Source organism: Astatotilapia calliptera, chromosome 4 (assembly GCF_964374335.1).
Source record: "Astatotilapia calliptera chromosome 4, fAstCal68.1, whole genome shotgun sequence".
NCBI classification, from domain to species: Eukaryota; Metazoa; Chordata; class Actinopteri; order Cichliformes; family Cichlidae; genus Astatotilapia; species Astatotilapia calliptera.
In genome coordinates, this window is record NC_137425.1 from 3,560,306 (window position 1) to 3,579,985 (window position 19,680).

Below are 19,680 nucleotides of genomic sequence, written 5' to 3' on the forward strand. Positions count from 1 at the left end.
GTTAGAACCTATTTCCCCGTTTTCTTAACATAAAAACAACAAAAAAGGAGGAGTGGCTCAAGACTTATGAGGTCACCAACTGAGCACTAATATGTTAGAGAACATGATAAACATGCTTTTCTCACCAGCTGACATATTTAAAGATGTTCCAATGCTGCCCCCTGGTGGAGGAGTGGAACTATAACCACATTGTTTACCATTTACTGAAAGGGGAAAAGAACCACACACACTATATAGATGCACCACGGAAGCAAAAGATAAGGGGGGAAAAAAAAAGGACGTTAAATTAATTTATTTTAAAAAAAAAAAAAAAAAAAAAAAAGCATTTCTCCACTGAAGCAGAACAAACATTTTTGTTTCCTTTTACTGTTGGTTGAAACATGTACAATCAGGAAGAAAAAAAATAAAAATAAAAAATAAAAAGGAAAAAGACTCGCTGGTTCACCAGAACAGAGCAAAAGTTAATTAAGCAAAAGGGGGGTTGGGCGGGGTTAGCCAACACCACAACGTCAACACAGCCGGGAAGGACCAGGAGGAGGAGGAGGAGGAGGAGGAGGCGGCGGCGGGTGTGAGGAGAAACAGAAAACAAAAAACAAAAGGGAAAATAAAACACAAACATTCAATTAAGTGCAGGTCTGGTTGGGACAAAGCAGTCTTTTTTTTTCCTCTTCAATTTACATTTAACAACATCTGTTGTCGGACACATGCAAGGTCAACATCTGGAACTACACAAGGAGATTTCATATGCTTATATCGGTTATCTGTGCACGTATTAAAATATGTAGGCGTAACGAAGCAATTTCATACGGATATGTCAGAACGAGGGAAATAAAGTTTATGAAAAAAAGTTACTGTTTCACTGAACAGAAAAAAAAAAATAAAAAAAAAAAAAAAAAAAAAAGAACAAAACCGAAAGTGAGATTTCTATCTTGGTTACCGAAATGTCACCGACCTCACCGTTTTGTACGCTTCCTTTAATTAAATTATTTCTCTTCTAGATAAGTGAAAACACAGTTTAAAAAAACAAAACAAAGACCCTACGCTCCACATTTTGAACAACAAAATACTGCATATCTACGTACAGCTGCGATTAAGGAAGGTCAGTATCATGAGAGGCTAGCTGCCAGAGTTTCAGGAATATTGGCTCCGAGTTGATCCCTTTCTGAAAGTCTAATTTAAATTCATTTTTTTAAATCTAACCACTGATTGCTCATCGCGCTCGCCGCTTGGTTGGTCACGTCACGCTTCCCGACGGGTCAGTGGGGAGAGATGTTCTCTGTTGGCTGCCGGAGTCTCCGATCCGCTCTGAGGTAGACGCGGCAGAAAGGCAGCATCCAGCCTGAGCCGAGTCAGGGCCTCTCCTAGTGGGATCACTTGAGGTCAAAGGTCAGCTCTTAAGTGTTAATTGTTGTTAAGGCTTCCTGTGGTCTCGCTTCAGTCACTCTCCAGTTTCAGGGGCTCAGGGGGGTGGGACACCTACAAGTTCACCTTTGTCCCATTCCTATATTTTCTTCTCAACCCACATTCCAGTCTTTAAAGGGGCAGACAATTTTTTTTAGTTAATCTTTGATGGTGTAAAACAAGATTATCCAAAATGAAAAGGAACAGAATCTTCTCCGTTTGGCACCTCGGGCGGCTGTGGTAGGAGGAGGAGGAGAAACAAAACTAACAACGAGGACGAGAGAGAGAGAGAGAAACTGTGGATTAGGAGGGGGAGCGAGTGGTGGTGGTGGCGCGCTGCGTGTGGAAACGAACTAGTTGGGTTGGCTGCCTTGGTCGTTAGCTGCCGACGAGACTGAATCTGGTGCGCCGGCCGGGGCAGGCTCTTCTTCAGACTTGCTGCGCTTGGCTTCCGGCTGCTCGGCAGGCTGGTCCCCGTTCTGCCGCTTGGTGGGGAGGGAGGCCGAGGCGGAGGCGTGGGCCGCCAGCAAGTGGAGGGGGCTTGCCACAGCTGAGGCTGTTTGGGGGAAACAAGCAGGAAGACGAGGGTTAAAAGAGGAAACACTTCACTGTTGAGCTGTGGTTCAATAACATCTAGAAGCAGAAGGCCTGTGGGATGTGTGGTTTGGATCAGCTGCCGCAAGTGAGCACACCAAAAACCTTTTCAGATCCAGAGGAGGCAGAAAAATTCTCTGTGGCGACGCTGCTGCTGGATCTCGTGTTTAACTTCAATTTGTGTGGTTTGTTCAAAATAGTTCTCATTTATTAGCCTTTGTGAAAGCCAGCCCACTTCCCCCTCCCCTGTAGCATGCTTTATTCTGATTGGAGGCCTCACTAGGGATCTCTCCCTCTAGATGCTGTGGTCGTGTTTATAAAGATGATTTAACAGGTTTCAGTAAAATAAGCGTTAGTTTATTTTTTTATTTTGTCCTCTAACATCCAGATGTCAAAATCCAGAAGGAAAAGAATAGTTGCTTAAATGTCCAGTGGCTATTCTGGCACATTACACCAAAAGCAACAAGAGAGCATGCTTGTTTCTAAGCTTCATACCCCATACACCACCAGACGTAAAAGCAATAATGTCTCAGTTCCATCCAAGCATCTAAAACATCTCGACTTGAACCAGCCTTGATGTCCCTGCTAAGTGTTCCTGTGTCTCACCTGAGCTGGAGGGTCCCTGGATGGCAGTGGTGATGCTATGGGTGCCATTCTGTGTGATGGCCTTAACAGGCAGCTGGTGTTGACCCATGGGGGCCTGCTGAACTATGGTAACAGTCTGCAGGGGGGTGGCTGCTTGGGAGCTCTGGATGATCCGACTGGAGGGACCTATAGAGGTGATGGTAGGAACCGTCTCTACTTTGACTGAGGATGAGGAACACAAACACAAACACCGGCTTTAGTGGTGGAAACTCATCACAAGTGTTAGAATGAGGTATGAGCAGGGCTCAGTCAGTTGTGTGACACCAAACAAACACCGAGTGCAAGCGATCAGATCTGCTGAGGCGCTCGGTGTTTGGGGTACAGCAAACAGCGAAATGTTTTCAGAACAACACCGAGGTGACTTTCATGAAGCTGTGCCAAATCCTGGGGCTTCCCCCAACCTTTCTTAACATGACACGTTTGATCATGTGACTTCAAACAACTGTCAAAGTTTAAAAAAAGGCAGAATCTCAGATTAGACTGTCACATTTTTGAGAAATTTTCTAATCGGATCAAGTGATCCGATTAGAAAAAGTTGATGCATTCAAAAATACTGCGACCATGAATGGCAGCAGCAGCTGAATGACTGTTTTAAAAGCTGCTTCTTTTAACCAAGTGAAACTTTGGAAGACGTGAAGTCTGGTTCAAGAAATATTGTCACAGAAAATAAATACAAGATTGTCGAATTTCCAAGCTTCTGGTTGAGATGCTAAACTCTTTAGCTCTTGGAAGCAGACTGGGAGTAACCCTTGAAGTTGAGTTTGTCACATATCAGACGTGCTTATAGAACAACGCGAGTGTGTTTGCATCAGAGGTCAGTGATGGTGGTCTCTGCAGCTAACCATGGAAAAACCCAGAAACTACTGAGGTATCAAAACTCGTTATTAAGGCTACAGCGGGGCTCAAATGTCTTCCTGTGGAAAGAGTTAGTCTTTTAAACTTGGTTCTGCTACTAACTCCTTTAATTTCATGTCATTTTATTATTACTACTCATTTTGTTGCACAGTACAAGTCTGTGTAGAGACTTAAACTTTACCTCCTTCCATCGCAGGTTAATGCAAATCTTCCTTTACTTTAGATTCTCTTGTCATTGACTGACTGTGTTGCACAACTAGCCAAAATGAACAAACAGATGGACACTTTGCCATGACATGAGCTCAATCCTTTGACTGGATGAGCTAAAAATGAAAGCACGTGTTAGAAACTGCTGGAACTGGATCAACATGAAATCAGAGCCTTTAGCTGTTGATAATGAGATAACCCTGCAGATTAAAGGGTCTCAAATTAAACACAACTTCATGAACCGTCTAAATATTGGTCGCTTATATTAGTCCATCATATTTTTAATCATGACTTTGTTTCTGAGTTGTGGAAGAATAAAAGTTTAAGAGCAAAGCCACTAAATTATCCAGCCTATTAATTAGTTAAAAAGATTCAATGTGGCTAATCACGGTGACCCTCGGCATCTTCGGGCCCACAGAGCACAGTGGGGTGTCCCTTGTTGTAGGAATGCTACAAGCTAGTAAAAATGGCGCCCATGTCTTGTTTGAAGTCTGGCACCTCCTTCGCTGCTCATCTTTTCATTATATGTCAATATTTCGCCAAAATCGTCTTTAAATTAGTAATAAATTAACAACAGTTATTAATACTGATGAAGGAAATCTTTATTTTACATGGTTAGAAGGAAAATCTCTCTTCGGGAAACCATCCCCAAGTCTTGGATTAAGGTAATATTGTGTAATATGGTGAAGAATTGAAGCAGGGTTAGAAGCCAAGCATTTCACTCTGACAAAATTCAAAGCCAAAACACTCCTTGTAGAGAATTTAATGCCCTAGCTGCTGGCTCACCTTTGACCTCTGTGTGCTCTCCATTCTCCTGCGTCTCGCTCTTGATGATGGTGGCTGGCTGGGCGATGACAGTGGCGGGGCTGAGCGACCCTGCGGGGATCTGCTGCAGGACGTGGACAGTCTGGACAGTGGGCTGGGAGGTGCTGGTGCTCACTGGGGAGGCCATGGTGTAAGTCACTGGCTTGATGGTTTGAGGTAACTGACGCTGGACTGCTATGAGTACCGGCTGGTTGTTAACAGGCGAGCCTGGCACAGCAAAAAAATCGAGGTGCACAGAAGTTTTAACACATCGAACAAGAAACAGAAAAGAGTCGCGCAGTCAGTATGTGTGGCGCAAAGTGTCGTCTCACACCTGGTGTGTTTTGTGCAAAGCGTGCTTCCTTGATCACTGCCAGTTTGGGCTGGACTGCTGTGGTGGACACTGGGGTGGGAGCAGAGGAAGTCTCCAGCTCCAGGGGAACTGGGGAGCCCTCTCGGGAAAGGCTGTCAGGGGTCTGGACACCGCTGGAGTGCGCAGAGAGCACCCCTGAGTGATTGGGAGATGCCGGGGCACTCCTGAGAGTCAGAAGGAGTTGTTGGAATGAGAAAAATCACACCACGTCCGCTAAAATGTACCATTAAATTTGTCACGGGAGGATGCAGCCAAACCTGGAAGAGAGGGGTCCATGTGGGGTCCTGAAGCAGGGGACGCCCCGCGGCCTTCGTTTCCTGAAGGCCTGCTCGATGAGCTTGGCCTCCGAGGACGGGTCTATCCTCCAGAATGAACCTTTGCCGGGCTCCTCCTGCGACCGTGCCACTTTGATAAAATAACGGTTCAGAGACAGATTGTGACGGATCGAGTTCTGCAACAGAGAACAGTCTCGAGTTACTTATTGATGACTGAGGTCACGTGTGTGACCGTCTCTGAGGAATCTGTACACTGAGGCAAAGAAACGCACCTGCCAGCCCTTATCTGCCGTCCTGTAGTAAGGATAGTTCTTTGTGATGTGATTGTAAATTCCATTTAGTGTGAGCTGCTTGTCCGGAGCCAGCGTTATGGCCTGGACTATCAGCTGTGCATAGGAGTACGGAGGTTTGGAGTCGTCCTGTGGGGAAGGGACAGGACGCAGATTTAGACACCAGAGCAAATTACCTGTGCAGCGCACATGAAGCAAGCTTTCAACAGACATGAATACATAACACTGCTGGTTCTCCTAAAGTGACTGTCATTCAGACATGCGTCACTTTTCCCACAGCGACGGAGCGTCGTGATAGATTTCAGCTCCGATGCTGAAGGTATGCAAGAAACTAGACTAGAGACAGCTGCAGGCTGCAAAATAACCTCAGCTGCTGGTAATGTTTGACAAAAGCTCCGAGGAGGACAAGGAGAAGGAGAGAGAGGGAGGAGGAGGAGAAGAAAAAGAAGAAGGAGGAGAAAAGGAGACAAATGCTTCAATTTCATTAATCTGACCGTCACAGCGTCTTCATCTTAGTTTCCACCTTTACATTCATGTTTGCTTCTTTTACAGCAGCGGCTTTAAAAGCTGTAAATTAAAAGCTCGTCACCATTTAGTGCAGCTGAGATGACCAAAAGAGAATCTTTGGTCAGAAGTTAAACTCATCAGGTGTTAATAGGTGAACCTGTAGAAGGACTGTTAATGGCTGCCAGCAGCTGCCTTTATCACTCTCACCATCTGCTTTCAGAGGCATGCAACAGTTGGTTGTTGGCTTCAAGTCTAACGGTTGATCCCGTGGGGGCATCCGCAGAGAGCCTGCAGGCCAGCACGAACTGTGCATCGCAGGTTATACACTCACATACTAATTCAGGGTCGAACCAGGAGGCATTCAGATGCCATCAGGTTAATAAAAAGGTTGTTTCAAGCTGTTTCACTATAAATCACCACACATCACACATACACAAGTCAGTGAACATCAATAATAATTTGCATTTTGAGTTAAAGGATTATAATTTTATATTTCAAGAATCATATTCATGCCCTATTGCATGTTATCCATAAAAGATATCTAGCAAGGAATGAGTTACATAGTCTGAAGTGAAGTGTGACGCAGGAAAGTGAAATAAGTGATTAAATGTTGGACCAAGGCTGAAGTTTGGAGCGGGCTGGGAATTCTCACCTTGGGACTGTCCCCTCCAGAGGCCTCTTTATCGTTCTCAGGCTGGGAGTTGTCGTTTATGAGCTGCAGTTCTGCAGAGCTGACCATGCGACCACCCATCCTGTAGCCTGAGGAGCCCGCACCCCGAGGGCTGGAGGGGCAGGAATTAGCAGCACTGCAGCAACAAAACAAAAGAGGACAGTCAGCTGCCAGGAGATTTTATGCTGAAGCATAAACAGCCAACATTATGTTTGGATTAAACCTCAACATAAGCGCCTGGTATTTTTCAGAAATGGTGTCACTACATTCGCTGGCTCTGCTCATCCGCAGTCTTTGCTGCAGTGACACGCTTTCCGACGACATCTATGCAAATCGCTCTACCACCCAGATCGCACGGGAACACTGCAATCACCACAATCAGGCCTAAAGCAGCGCAGCTTTAAAACCTTAATCAAGTCTAATTATCTGGTGAACAGTGTGAAAAACCAGGGGGCGAACAGGCCTAATGTAAAGGATGATTTGCATATTTCATGTCTGGCTCTGGAGATGCGGGTGCACCAAACAAAAATGCACTGCCTCACGACCCCTGCATATACAGCACCTGCTGCCTCGAGCGTCGGTCTAAATGTTTGTTTCTTAACAGCAGAACACTAATGTTTACATTTTACAGATGGCGTACATGTCAGAAGAAAGCAGCCATCTGGCTGAGAGGATCTGAGTGTGAGAGATGGATCCGCTTTCCTCTCCGAGCCCTGTGGCTGGAGGACTAAGCTTAAGCTGATCAATATACAGTGAACATGTCGAGGTCAGCTGACACCTTAAGGTAAACTAAGGCAGCGTGGGAGAGCGTTCTATAACCCTGTGCACTGATCCAGGATCAGCCACTAATGTAATCTTCAGTTAAATTGACTGAATATTGATTTTTGCTTATTAAAATAATTCTAGTACATACAAACATACAAGTTTGTTTACACGTAAGAGAGTTTGTCCCAGTTTTAACTCTTTTCCATCGTTGCCTGTGTCGGGTCAACTCATAGTTTTTTTTAAAAACACATTTTTTTGAATTCTCCCACATTTAAATTCAGGGTTCTCTTATTAACACGCCTCTCTCCTGCATAAATCTATGCAATATGCACTCTGGTTAAATACCCAGCATTCACCTGTGAGGCACATTAGAATTTGCATATTTAAGCCATTTAAAAAAAAATAAATTCAGACTTCAATCCCACATCTACTGCTGAATACATCATTTCCAGTAATGAATACCTAATGGTGCCAGTAGGCGATGGCAGAGGACTCATTAGGTGAGCAATGTTTTCTGGAATGTTGATGGTCAGCGGGGAGATCTGGGGCTGCACTGGCTTCACGGGGGACTCGGGCGCCTCTCGCTTCACTTTCTTCCCGCTGGACAGGGCCGTAAATGCGATCTTGATGTTTGTGCTGGGGAACCTGAACGTGCACCTGCAAAACAGGGAACCCACAGAATTTTAAAAACTCAGCAGCTGTCAATGAAAACTGTAATTCACAGGTGACATGAACCTCTGACATTCTTGGTTTAGAGGTTTGTGAGGTATTATTCAGCGCTCAAACTCATTTACACATAAAGCACGCCAACGTCTGTCAATGAACAGAAGTTTTAACTGCACATTGAATCGCAGAGATCACAACATAAGAAGAAGCACAATTACAACAGTAAGTCTTCAATATTTTCAAATTCTTTTACAAACATGATTGGGAAATGTTGCTGTAGCAAATGAAAGAAATCTGTCAATGCGATTCCTTAAATTGTAAGAAATAAGTGGAAAAAAAAAAGAAGAAACTTTGTCATTTAACAATTCATCTGTTGCTCAATGACTTTGATGCAGCACGAACAGCCACACGCCATGAAGCCATGAAGCTCCCAGCACAGCTTTTGTGCCGATGCCGGCGGAGGATTGGAGCTCTGCGCTTATAGAGTCAGAGTGCTGGTGGAGTTGCGTTGGTCCTCAGACATTCCACGATCAACTCTGAGCTTTATTGTTGCAAAGAGAAAAAATTTAAGAGTGAAGAAATTTAACAGACTTGTTGCAACAGCAGCATCCTATTGCAGTACCACACTCAAATTCAGCAAACTCTTTAGCGTGACCCCGTCTTTCACAAAGGTTTGTACAGGCAGACTGCACAGCTGAGTGTGTGATTGTATACATGATGCAGCAGCAGGAGTTCAAAGATTCAGACAGGTGTGGTCCAGAGGTTGTGAATTTTAGACTGGCGGATATAGGAGATCTAAAGAAATCCCAACAGCTGTGGATCTCACAGCTGTTTACTCATTTTCAGATTTTTTATTTTAAACTGCAGGATAAACAGAAATACTGAGTGTTGGTTTACATAAACAGTTACACAACGTATACAAAACTGCATATGAAGAACAAGAGGGACTAATGTTATAGAGTGCTGCTGGAACAGGAAAGGAATGAGCATGTCATTGACCCTCAAACTGTCTGGGGGGGAAAAAAAAAAGAAGTTGTGGGTGTGAGAGTTGACAACAATGAATGGGCTGAGATCCTCCGAGAACTCTGAGGATACGCCTTATACAGCCATACAGTGACTATCATGAAAATCACAGTTTGCACAGCACACACGAAAGCCTGCTTCATAAAACAAAACTAAATATTGGACGGGTAATTATTAATTAAAATCCCAGCAGTTATAGCTCAGGAAGTTATTTAAGACCGTCACATCAGCCACATGTAATATGCAAACAGTGTGGGACTTAATTCACTCATCTGTTTTATCCATCTTCCTTGCAGCCTTCATTTATTTTCCCAGATTGCCTTCCAACTCGCTGCAGGAAATGCAGAAATTGTTGTTGGTGCATCGTCAAATGAGGAAGTGTTCAATCGACTGTGGTCTCTTCGATTCTAGGTTAGATCTGCTACATGTTCCGTTTTTCTCTTAGTGAACGAGGTTATCGCTGCTCTTTTCATTACTACAAAAATACATATATAATAACAACGTTGCTTTTGCTGATGGTCCAGTCCATGGGAATCAAAGGCTGCCAATTCCTTTGATCGTGGCAGCGGGGCTTTTACGCACCTCAAAAAACTAATAAAAATACAAACAGTTACACCAGTTATCCAGAACTGATAAAGACATGGCATCAATACAATCTTTTCAACATCCGTCCCTATACTGCTGAACATCATCCGAGGAGTAATCAGGCGTTTTGGGAAACCGTTCAGTGTTCAACAAAAGACTGAAGTTTTATTATTGAAACTGTGGTATCACAGTTAGGCTCTCTTGCTGTTGGTTCATTCAGTCTTTATCTAGTTCAGGAGTGGCACCTGCAGTAGATCCCATTTTTTATAATAACGTATTAAATTTTGTCCAATTCATTTCAGCCCATCACAAACACACACCTGCCTGGTTAATGCAACAAGAGTAATGTATTCAGATGTATTTAGTGCTTAAGATTACAAGTCACATTTAAACCATACATTAACTTACATCAATGGCCAACAGCCTCACCAGTCGCCTAATAGGCACGTCTTCGATACATGAGGGAAATCTCTATAGGTAAGGCCACTGTGTTGCTCAACTCTGTTATTGATGCTTAAAAGTTGGTTCTGAACTCAAGCGACCAGATGCACCAACTGGACATTACCAAGTCTCAACATATGTACAAGAAATCCCAATGAGACCCAAACGGCTCCCTGTCAGACAGCTCTGTGAGCACAGAAGCCCCACTCACCCACTGTTCAAATCTTTTTTCGAGGGGCAGCTTAATCACAAGCGAGTGATTAAAAAGAGGAGCTAAAACAAGCCGTTTCAGTCGGCGGATGAACCGCAGGCCTCACCGAGGCCCAGGATTACCTCAGTTTCACCAACCGGCTGGCTGTTGCCTAACACCTGCATTGAAAATTTTTCATTTGTGATTTGTAGCAGCTATGAAGGACGAAAGAAGAAGAAAAGACAATTTCACTGACACAGAAATTGGAAAATAAGGGAAGTAAGACTAAGAACACACTGGATGGGAAGCGGTCCAACACTCGGTCAGGAAATAAATACACCATTAAGCTGCGTTCTGACTGAAAACAATGCAACCACCTAAGCAAGGAAAAGACAGACAAATATAAAACCTTACAGTTACTATTAATCCAATCTATGAACGTGAAGTTATGACTGACGCTCAAGTTCGTGCAAAAAAAAAAAAAAAATCTTAGAAACTAAGATTTCAAGTGGATGTTTTTAATGAAACGATTCTGGATTTGACAGCAGCTTCACGGCTGCCGTACACGAGAGGAGATGAAGGGAAAGAGTCGAGGAGGAGGTCTCGCAGCAGTCACAGTCTGATTAGAAAGAACTCTTCTAAATGGCTGCCTGACGCCCTGGAGACCGTGCAGGGACACATTTTACTTAGCTGAAGTCTGCCAGGCACAGCAGGGTTTTTTCTGCCAGGCCCTCACTGAGCTGGCATCTGCTGAGAGAACTCTATCCTCGACACCTACATCTCAAATTAGCTTTGTCGCTAACAGGAGGAGACTGAAACACTTTTTGGAGCCTGGCTGGTGAGGTGAGGGGGGACGCTTTGATTATTCATGCACCCTTTCCAGGAAGGGTTGTGCCTTCCCTGTAGATCTGTTAAAGATATAGAAGATCCTTAAATAAACATCAGACACTTTCAGCGAGTAGCAACTGACAGGGTGGGAACAATGAAATCTAAATATATCAGTAAATCATAAAATCTTAAAAATAATTTGGTTGCTTTGTCTTCGCTGCACACCATCCTGCTGTCAATGAACACTGCTGCATTTTGAAATATATATGATACTTATTCTGCTTTCTATACTGCACAGGTAGGCCATTAATCAGCTGGTTAATCAACGGTCAGAAAGTAGCAGTAGTATAGAAGGAAACCATTTTGATAATTTAACAAATGTCTTAATTTACAGTGGGAGTATTTTTAAGGTACTGTTTGACCAAAGTTCAATTCAATTTGATGATATTTACAGCACAAAATTCCAACAACATCAGCTCAGTGGGTTATATTGTAAGGTAAAGACCCTGCAATAACACAGAGAAAACCCCAACAATCAAATGACTCCCTATGAGCAAGCACTATGCGACAGTGGGAAGGCAAAACTCCCGTTTAACAGGAAGCATCATCTGGCACAGCGAGACTCAGGGAGGGGCGGTCATCTCCCGCGACCAGTTGGGGGGTGAAGTTAAGCAAACATGTTAAGGAGGTCTTGAAGCCTCTAACCAAGCAACCAGTGTTTGTTGTTAATAATCGCGGTGCACAACTTTAAAAGTGTAGCAGTAAAAAAACTAGCAACACGCAGCTAGCGTACATGGCACGTGTCGGGAAAGTTTGTCAGTCACATAATTTATGCAGCAGCAAGGAATCCAAGTTGTAGCCCGAAACTCCTTTTAACCCTACGCTGTAATTTCCACGCAACAATAACTTAACAGTTGTGATGTAAGGTTACGAGGACCTGGTAACAACAACAAGTTGGGACAGATTTCCCGCAGAAGTGTAAATCCAGCCGGACTCTGAACTTTGACCTAGTTCCACAGCACTAACATTGACCACATAACAACAGGTTTCCATGGCGCTATAACAGCATTTATACATTAATGGAACCATTAATGTTTTTTTCCCCCTGTCATACATTGAGACTGCTCCAGTTGTGGATGCTAACAGAAATTGCTGCCAATGTCAATGTGCTTACTATTTGTTGGAGCCAAAAATGAACTTTTGTCCTACTTTTAGCTCTGTATGATGTTAGTGAGGGTTATCACTAATATGATGACAGCTCTGGCTGCCCGAATCGAAACCCCCACCTACCTGCTGTTCATATTTTTTGCTTGCTAAGGGTAACCAATCTGATGAAAGTTGGCTTACGAGGAATTTAAGTTCAGCAGGGTTACTGCGTTTGCTATCTGTTAGCAGTCGGGGGATGGGCCGTGTACCTGCAGAGATGGAAGCAGCGAGCAAAGTATGTGGAACAACCAGTCGGTGGGCCTCTCGTACTTGTGCTGTTGTTGGTCCATCAGCCAGCCGTGGAGAAGAGCGAAGCTACTGTATAAAAAAAATAAAAGAGCTGAATTTCAAATGTTCACTGCAGCCACTGTCTGTGCTTTTCATTCTGTATTTTTTGATCTCGGAAACTTCCGCCCCACAGTCCTCCCATTCCCTTCCTGCCCACATGTCAACCAATTAGCATTCGACAGACGCATTTATCATCAGCTTCCAGCGACGTGCAGTTAAGATTCTGAAGTGCACTGAATGAACCCAGACGCTGTACAAGGTATGGACTGTGATGACAGGGGCTACTTCACTCTTGATCCACAAGTAAAATTACAGAGTTTCAAAAAAGGATGAACGCAGGCCACAAACACTATGCTGAGAGGATTTAACACATCGTCACATTTGCCAGACAAACTGCTGCCAGTCACAGACACAGTAGTGACATAAACTTTAAGGACCAGCAGGTAAGTTTCAAATATGTTCCGAAGAATTTTAGGTAATGAACAAAAACGTTAACATCCAATCAGAATCAATCTGTCATTTCTGCTCATGACTAAATAAACAGATTAGAAAAATATCAAACATTTCTGTGTTGTTTGAAATGATCAGAGGTGGCCTAATTTCAGAGGTAACAAAATGACATTGTTTGCAAGACACAAAGTAACAAGTGCTAATCACCTCGGCTACTCTAATATCCATTTTCACAGTCTGAATGAGGCTCAGAGAGGGGAAAGCTGTTTATGGTATCCAACACCCCCCTTCTAACATGCAATCACAGAAGCCTTTTTTTCTCATTTTCCTCTGTGTGAATAATGAGGCTTCAACTCCAAATGCTCAGTTGCTACGCTGCTAAGCTGTGAGGACGGCAACAAACAAAGCTGGTTTCGCTGAAGACTTTCGCTTGATGTTCACCCCCACCCAGCCTGCACAAGAGAATGTAAACAAAAGAAGACAGGAAGAGCACCAACTTGGAGTGAATTTTGGGGTGTGGGAGAGGACAGGGAAGGGGGAGGGAGGATGGGAAAGGGAAGGCTGTTGCTTTTTTGTTCACTCCGTTTACATCACCAAAAAGGAATCCCTGGAATACAACCGACCTGTCCCCTGAGCCGCGGCTCTACGAGTTCTCTCATGCTGTCAATCTGCTTCCTCAGCTACACCCGTCTTATCGTGGGCAGCGAGGCTCTTTTAAGGGTCTTCTGTGACATGAAGGTTACTTTTAAAACACGTGAGCACGAGCTGGGTGGTGTTCCATTCATGGAAGTCGTATTAACCGCGATTATAAGCTCACAGTTGGCCTGATCAATATGAGAATTTGACACCCCTGCTGTTCCTTCCTTGATCCTTGTAGGCCTTTTACATTTGGGAATGCACTGATGTTTGTATGTAGGGCTGCCACAAACGATTATTTTGATAGTCGACTAGTCACCGATTATTTTTGCGATTAGTCGACTAATCAGATCATCACCCATTGGACGTAAAACTACAGCTTATTGCACCAGCAGCATCTGCTCTTATATAACTATCATTAGCTTACAGCTTTAAGTGTTTAAGGTCTGTGCTAACTAAAAATAAAGACAAGATGATAGTTTATTAAATTTTAATGAAATTTGCAGATTGTTTCGGTGAAGTTTAATAAACTCCTTGCTATCTAAAATATAACGGGACACTGGAGTAAATTCTGGAGCATCTCACACTTCTGATAATCAGCTGTCTGCTTGACGTTTATTCAGCTGTGTAAAAACTATAACTTTAATCTCAGACAAACTGATTTACTCAGGAACAAATAAAATACTAAAAAAAAAAGCCAAACAATAACATTTTAAGTTATCTAAGTGACTCATATATATTTAACCTGAGTAGCGAAAGACGGCGGTGGGTTTGAAAACGATTTGCGGGGAGTCCGGTGTTCTCACGGCGCTAGTGAGCCTAGCCCCCGGCTCGCTAACGAGCTAGTGGGTAACAGATGTCTCCGAAAACGTCGGAGCGCTTTTGAAAATATGTGGTGTCCTGATAAACTGAGCAGATATTTGAGGTTTACACAGCTACATTCTCCCTGAAAATATGTTAAACGTTTATTTTGTGACCCAGAAAGAATAATAAGAGTAACATTAAAACTAACTAGCTGCCGCCATTGTTGGAAACTGCGCTGGGCCGCGCTATGAATTCTGGGACACAGCTGCTTCTTCTTCTTCTTCTTCGGGGTTTAACGGTAGCTGACATCCTTGTACATGCAATGCTGCCATCTTCTGTTTCAGTCCGTTATTACACTCTTAAATCCTGCCACTTATTCCTGCGTCTTTTGTGATCGTACAAAGTTTCAAACTACGCGTCGACTATTAAATCAGTCGTCGACGATTTTGATAGTCGACGTAATCGTGACTAGTCGACAAATCGTGGCAGCCCTATTTGTATGCTGCCGAAAAAGAGCAGTGCAGAAATGTATTCAGCTTTCAAGCACATGCCTGCAGAAAAGATTTTTCTGCAAAGGGACAATTTGGAAATTGCTTCAAGTCAAAACAAGTCCGTGTTGTGTAAAACGTGTTTTCATATTGAGATATTGCACAATAGCTGAGAGCAGTGTGCAAAGTCTGACCAGAGCTGGCAGAAGTTTGCAGGCTTGTCGACATTGCCGGGCACTGCAGTGAATAAACTAAACACTTTCTGGCACGCTTAAATCCCAGATAACTGCTTTGGCAAAATGGAAACCAGGAGTTTTTTTTTTCTTTCTTTAAACCGAATCACACGCAAAAGGCTGACTGAATACTTTCTGTTCAAGGAAAAATATGTATCGTTGTTTTCCCTCTCTTCTTCTTACAAGGCTGAAATTACACCCAAAATAAAATCACACTAAAAGTTCTTTAGTCTTGTATTTTCTGATCATTTCATTTTGACATTTTGTTTTAAATTCGCTTTAGTTTCAGTTGCTTTCCAGACTGGGTTTACTCAATTCAGTCTAGTTTTTATTGTTTAAAACTGATTTGTTTTAGTTTTGGTTGTAATTTTATCTAATTATGTTTTTTACTGACTATAGTATGGATGGTATTCAGCACAGGTAAGGTTTGGAAAAATCTGGGTTGAATACAATACACTAAAAACAGCACATTTTTAAGACATTTCACAAACTTGCAATTTTTAAAATTAAAAATTAATACTCTACATATATTTTTCAAAGTTTACCAAATTGTTTCAGAGATTTACATATATTATTGTATAGAAATTTTAAAAAGGGTGTCCAGCAACAAATATTTATGTTGAAGGTGAGTTTCGGATAGTAATTAAAATATTACTTATTTTAATTGTTGGGTCTCTTCACAGATCAGAAACGTTTCGAGGTGATGTCTTCAAATACTTCATTTCTAAAATTCATATATATTTTAGATTTCATTCATCAGTAGAAAAAAAAATGTAAATAAAGTAAATAATCACATGACAAAATAAAGTGACACCATTATGAAAACCGAATCAGTACAAATGAAGGAATGATCGTTAAAACTAGCACATTTTGGGAACTGGCCAATTAAATTAAACAATAAATGACTTTTTTTTTTTTTAACCATAACTGAGCATTTAAAACATTGATTTACTGGTATGGCTATTTCCTGGCTAGGGCTGGTTTTTGGCATATATATTTCAATATTTGGCATTTAAAAAAAGAAAGGGAAAAAAACAAAAACAAAAAAAAAAACAGACAGTTGTCCCCACTCTGGGCTGGTCAGCAGTGTAGCTCCTACAAATCTGCCAGAATGAGTACATGTCAGGGGTAAAAAGCCCAGAGCACAGAATAGCACATTCAGCAGAGCTGTGTTTAAAGGTAAGGTAGCGGTTATCAATGAAGTTGCAATAAACATCACAATGTGACCATGCAGCTCCACAACCCCGCTCCTTTTGAACAGCTTCCCCATTACACTGAAATCCAGAATAATGAACTTTCCTGCAGTAACATTTGGTGAAGGCTGGGCTCCACCTATGATTTGGAGGCTAGCCTATCCTACCATTTCTATATTAGTAGACTGTAGGCAATATTATTTTTAAGCTTGCTATATTACTTTTATATAATTTTTTTTGAGGAGTGGTTTAACTGGAAATGTGTATCGAGTCCTTATACCAGTTATCAGTTTCCATAATTACTAATAATTCATAGCCAATTCACCAGTTCTGAAAATGCCAAATCAGTACCCCCAAAAAATAATGCCTTAAAAAATATTACCTGTAAGTGTGTCTGTATAAACAACATGGGCTACATTCATACAGGGATTTACTGGAACAAAGAAACCAAACTGAAGTACCAATCAGACCTGTCCCCGGTCTGGCTGATAGAGTATTTCACAAGAAAACAACGTCATCAAGCCTAATAGTTAAACAATGGCGAGAAGCAGGCTACAACCTGCAACTCGGAAACCAGCCTCTCAGGACATCAATGTATGTCAGAAAAGACGTGAATATCGTGTTTAACAGTTGGATGGCACACACAGCTGTCATGACCTCCATATGTGCGGACCGAGGTCAAAGGTCCTGCAGGTTGAGCTGCTGTGAGCAGACAGGGCGGGGACGCCAGGTTTGTTTACGTTTAGGGGTCAAACAGAAGCTCCATTCACAAGTACAGGGAGGCTACAGCTAACCGCTAACTAACGTGTTGACATGGCCGAAATGACGGATGTTTACAGTATCACGAGAATGCATTTCTCGCTTAAGGGTGCCCACGTGACAGAAAGAGGAAAAAACCACTACCATTCAATGTCAACAACAGCGTCCCCGTAGCTACGAGTTAAGTTGATTATTTTTAGCTAACTAGGTTAACTAGCTAACTATGGCTGAAATGTGGCAGTTAGGCAGGCGGCTAAATAACACTGCTGCTAACAAAAATGTCAACAAAGAAAAATGGCATTGGGAACAGGATGCGGGGTTCTTGCTAACATGCTAAAACACGTGGTGCTGTCGACTCCACTGCTAGCCTACATAAACCCAATGTTGTTAACTTTAGCCGCCTGGCTGCTGCAGATGGGAGCCCACATGTTCACTGAGAGGGGTAACTTACATTCGTGGTAGCTGCAGAGGAGGGGCGCCCCGTCTGAGGAACACTCCGTCTACAAACACCCCGTTTTTACCCAGACATTTCAGGTAAAAATCTCCGGTGCTGTCGTCGGTGAATATCTCCAGATGCCTCCGCGAGATGAAGCTGGAGTGGCCCATGCTCACGTCCACGGAGCCCTGCGACGAGTTCCGGCCGATGGTCACAGAGCGCTTTTTCATCATGTATTCGAATTCACGGCCCTCGAGCCGGGCAACCGGCCCAGACGATCCGCTCACCACAGCCATGTTCGGGTTAAAGTCTCTAAACGCCAAAAATACCAGGGGGAAACTAAAGCACTGGAGTACGGACGCCCGACTGTGGTCCTTCAGAGGCGCGTGTAAATAAAGCAAAACTACAAGAGGGGCATCAAATTCAAAACAGGAATCTAAAGGGGAACATGCGAGGCCAGGGACAGCGGCTCCGACCCACCGCCGAGAGAAAGGCTAGCTACCAAATCGAGCAAGGGGAGGATATGGCTTTACTGACAGCGCTAAAAGCCAATCACGAGCAGGGAAGCTGGTGCGGTTCCGCGTCTCCGACCAATCACACGCGAGAATTAATCCGAGGACAGATTCAAGGTCGGTTGAGGGGCCCATATGGCTGGGTGGAGAGCTGCAAGCTGCGGGGGGACGAAAAACGAGCAAAGGAGCGGATCGATGGGTCTACACGTGCAATCAGTCGCAGCAATCACCCCCTCTACCGATGATCTATAATCTGCGAGTGTGCGTCGATATAATCGATTAATCGAGGATCCAGGGCGAGAATCTGACGCTTATATTGTGGGAGTTTGAAGGATTTAGCTCGGCACGGTCTGCGAGGGGTATCAGCGCAAAGCCACCATGCGCCGTTTCTCTTCCTCCTCCACTACAGAATCCACGCCTGGTTTTGCGCAACGCTTCCTTTGCAGCATCTTGTTACTTTGTAATATGAGGTTAGATATATTTTTAAGTGATTATAGTTACGCTTTGTAATCAGTACACACATCTGGCGGCCATCACAGACAGGCAGACCTCATTTTGGTTTGCTGCAGCTTTGTAGCCCCGCGCTGTAACGGTTTGCAGGTGAATGACCCCTCCATCTGCATGCCACTTGTTTGTAAACAGTGGCTGGCACAGGCGCGCACGAGACTAGTCAATGTCTCTGTCAGACATCTGATCGGGTGCGAAGTGATAATTAGGTGTTAACAGCCTGTGGGTGCATCCACGAGGTAAAGCCAAGGTTAGTTAACATATCAATGGTTTGAATACACAGTTGGTCAGAGTGTTGGGAAAGTTTAACAAAAGGAAAATGCTGGAATCTGCAGCAGTGTAAGCAAACAGATGATCAAGAATGAAGGAGAAAAAGCTTGGAAATCCACATTTATGCAGTAATAAAGATTCAGTTTTATTTTGTGGACTTGATAATATAGCCTTTAGTCCCGGATGGCATATCACAGAACATCAAGAGGCTAAAGTAAACTTTGGGTCGTTCACTTTGAGGGTTGCTTGAGACAAAATTACAGCTGTTGGCTTATGTGGTGCTGTACGCTTGGGTCCACCCTTCGTTCTCCCAATGCTTTGTCTATTTTTTTAAAAAATTGAAATATAGCACCAAATGCCAACATCAGTTGCATCAATTATGGTTTTTTCCCCTTTGTTGTTGTTGTTTATTTTGCAATGTAATCTGTACTTGTACGTTAAAACCTTCTATGTTCTTGCTCTTCTTTCGGCTGTGTTCTTTAGGGGTTCTCACAGCAGATCATCTGCCTCCATCTCACCCTATTCACACCATCCTCCTCTGTCACATCAGCCCTCTCCTTCACTCCACGAATCTCCTCTGTGATCTTTTCCTCTTGCCTGGATGCTCATCATAATTTCTCCCTTTATGAGGTTTGATAGATTTGTTATATATCAATGAAAAAAAAAAACTAAAGCAACACTGAAACCAGTATGAATCGCAGCACTAAAGTTGCAGCCACCAATGCTACGTAAAATAAGTCCTGCACCGGCCCCCAGACAATTACAACCTGACCCGCTGT

The 19,680-nt window shown here is 43.2% G+C and overlaps 1 protein-coding gene across 1 annotated transcript; it reads right to left on the reverse strand.

Annotated features, from left to right (window-relative positions):
- Window positions 1-276: 276 nt before the first annotated feature.
- Window positions 277-18,251, reverse strand: foxk2b (forkhead box K2b). The gene is made up of 9 exons (XM_026164018.2): window positions 17,628-18,251; window positions 7,849-8,043; window positions 6,604-6,757; window positions 5,427-5,573; window positions 5,137-5,330; window positions 4,841-5,043; window positions 4,489-4,734; window positions 2,602-2,802; window positions 277-1,957 (listed from the first exon to the last, which is right to left on the reverse strand). Exons 1-9 carry the CDS (start codon window positions 17,906-17,908, stop codon window positions 1,755-1,757), a joined length of 1,824 nt encoding a protein of 607 aa, XP_026019803.1. The 5' UTR covers window positions 17,909-18,251; the 3' UTR covers window positions 277-1,754.
- Window positions 18,252-19,680: the final 1,429 nt, after the last annotated feature.

Excerpts from the sequence above, each read along its gene's own strand:
- foxk2b (XM_026164018.2), bottom strand. The coding sequence starts at position 17,908 with ATGGCTGTGGTGAGCGGATCGTCTGGGCCGGTTGCCCGGCTCGAGGGC. Across the intron at positions 8,044-17,627 it reads CCTCTGCAGCTACCACGAAT|GTGCACGTTCAGGTTCCCCA; the intron begins GTAAGTTACCCC and ends CCTGTTTTGCAG. Across the intron at positions 1,958-2,601 it reads CCAGGGACCCTCCAGCTCAG|CCTCAGCTGTGGCAAGCCCC; the intron begins GTGAGACACAGG and ends TCCCCCAAACAG.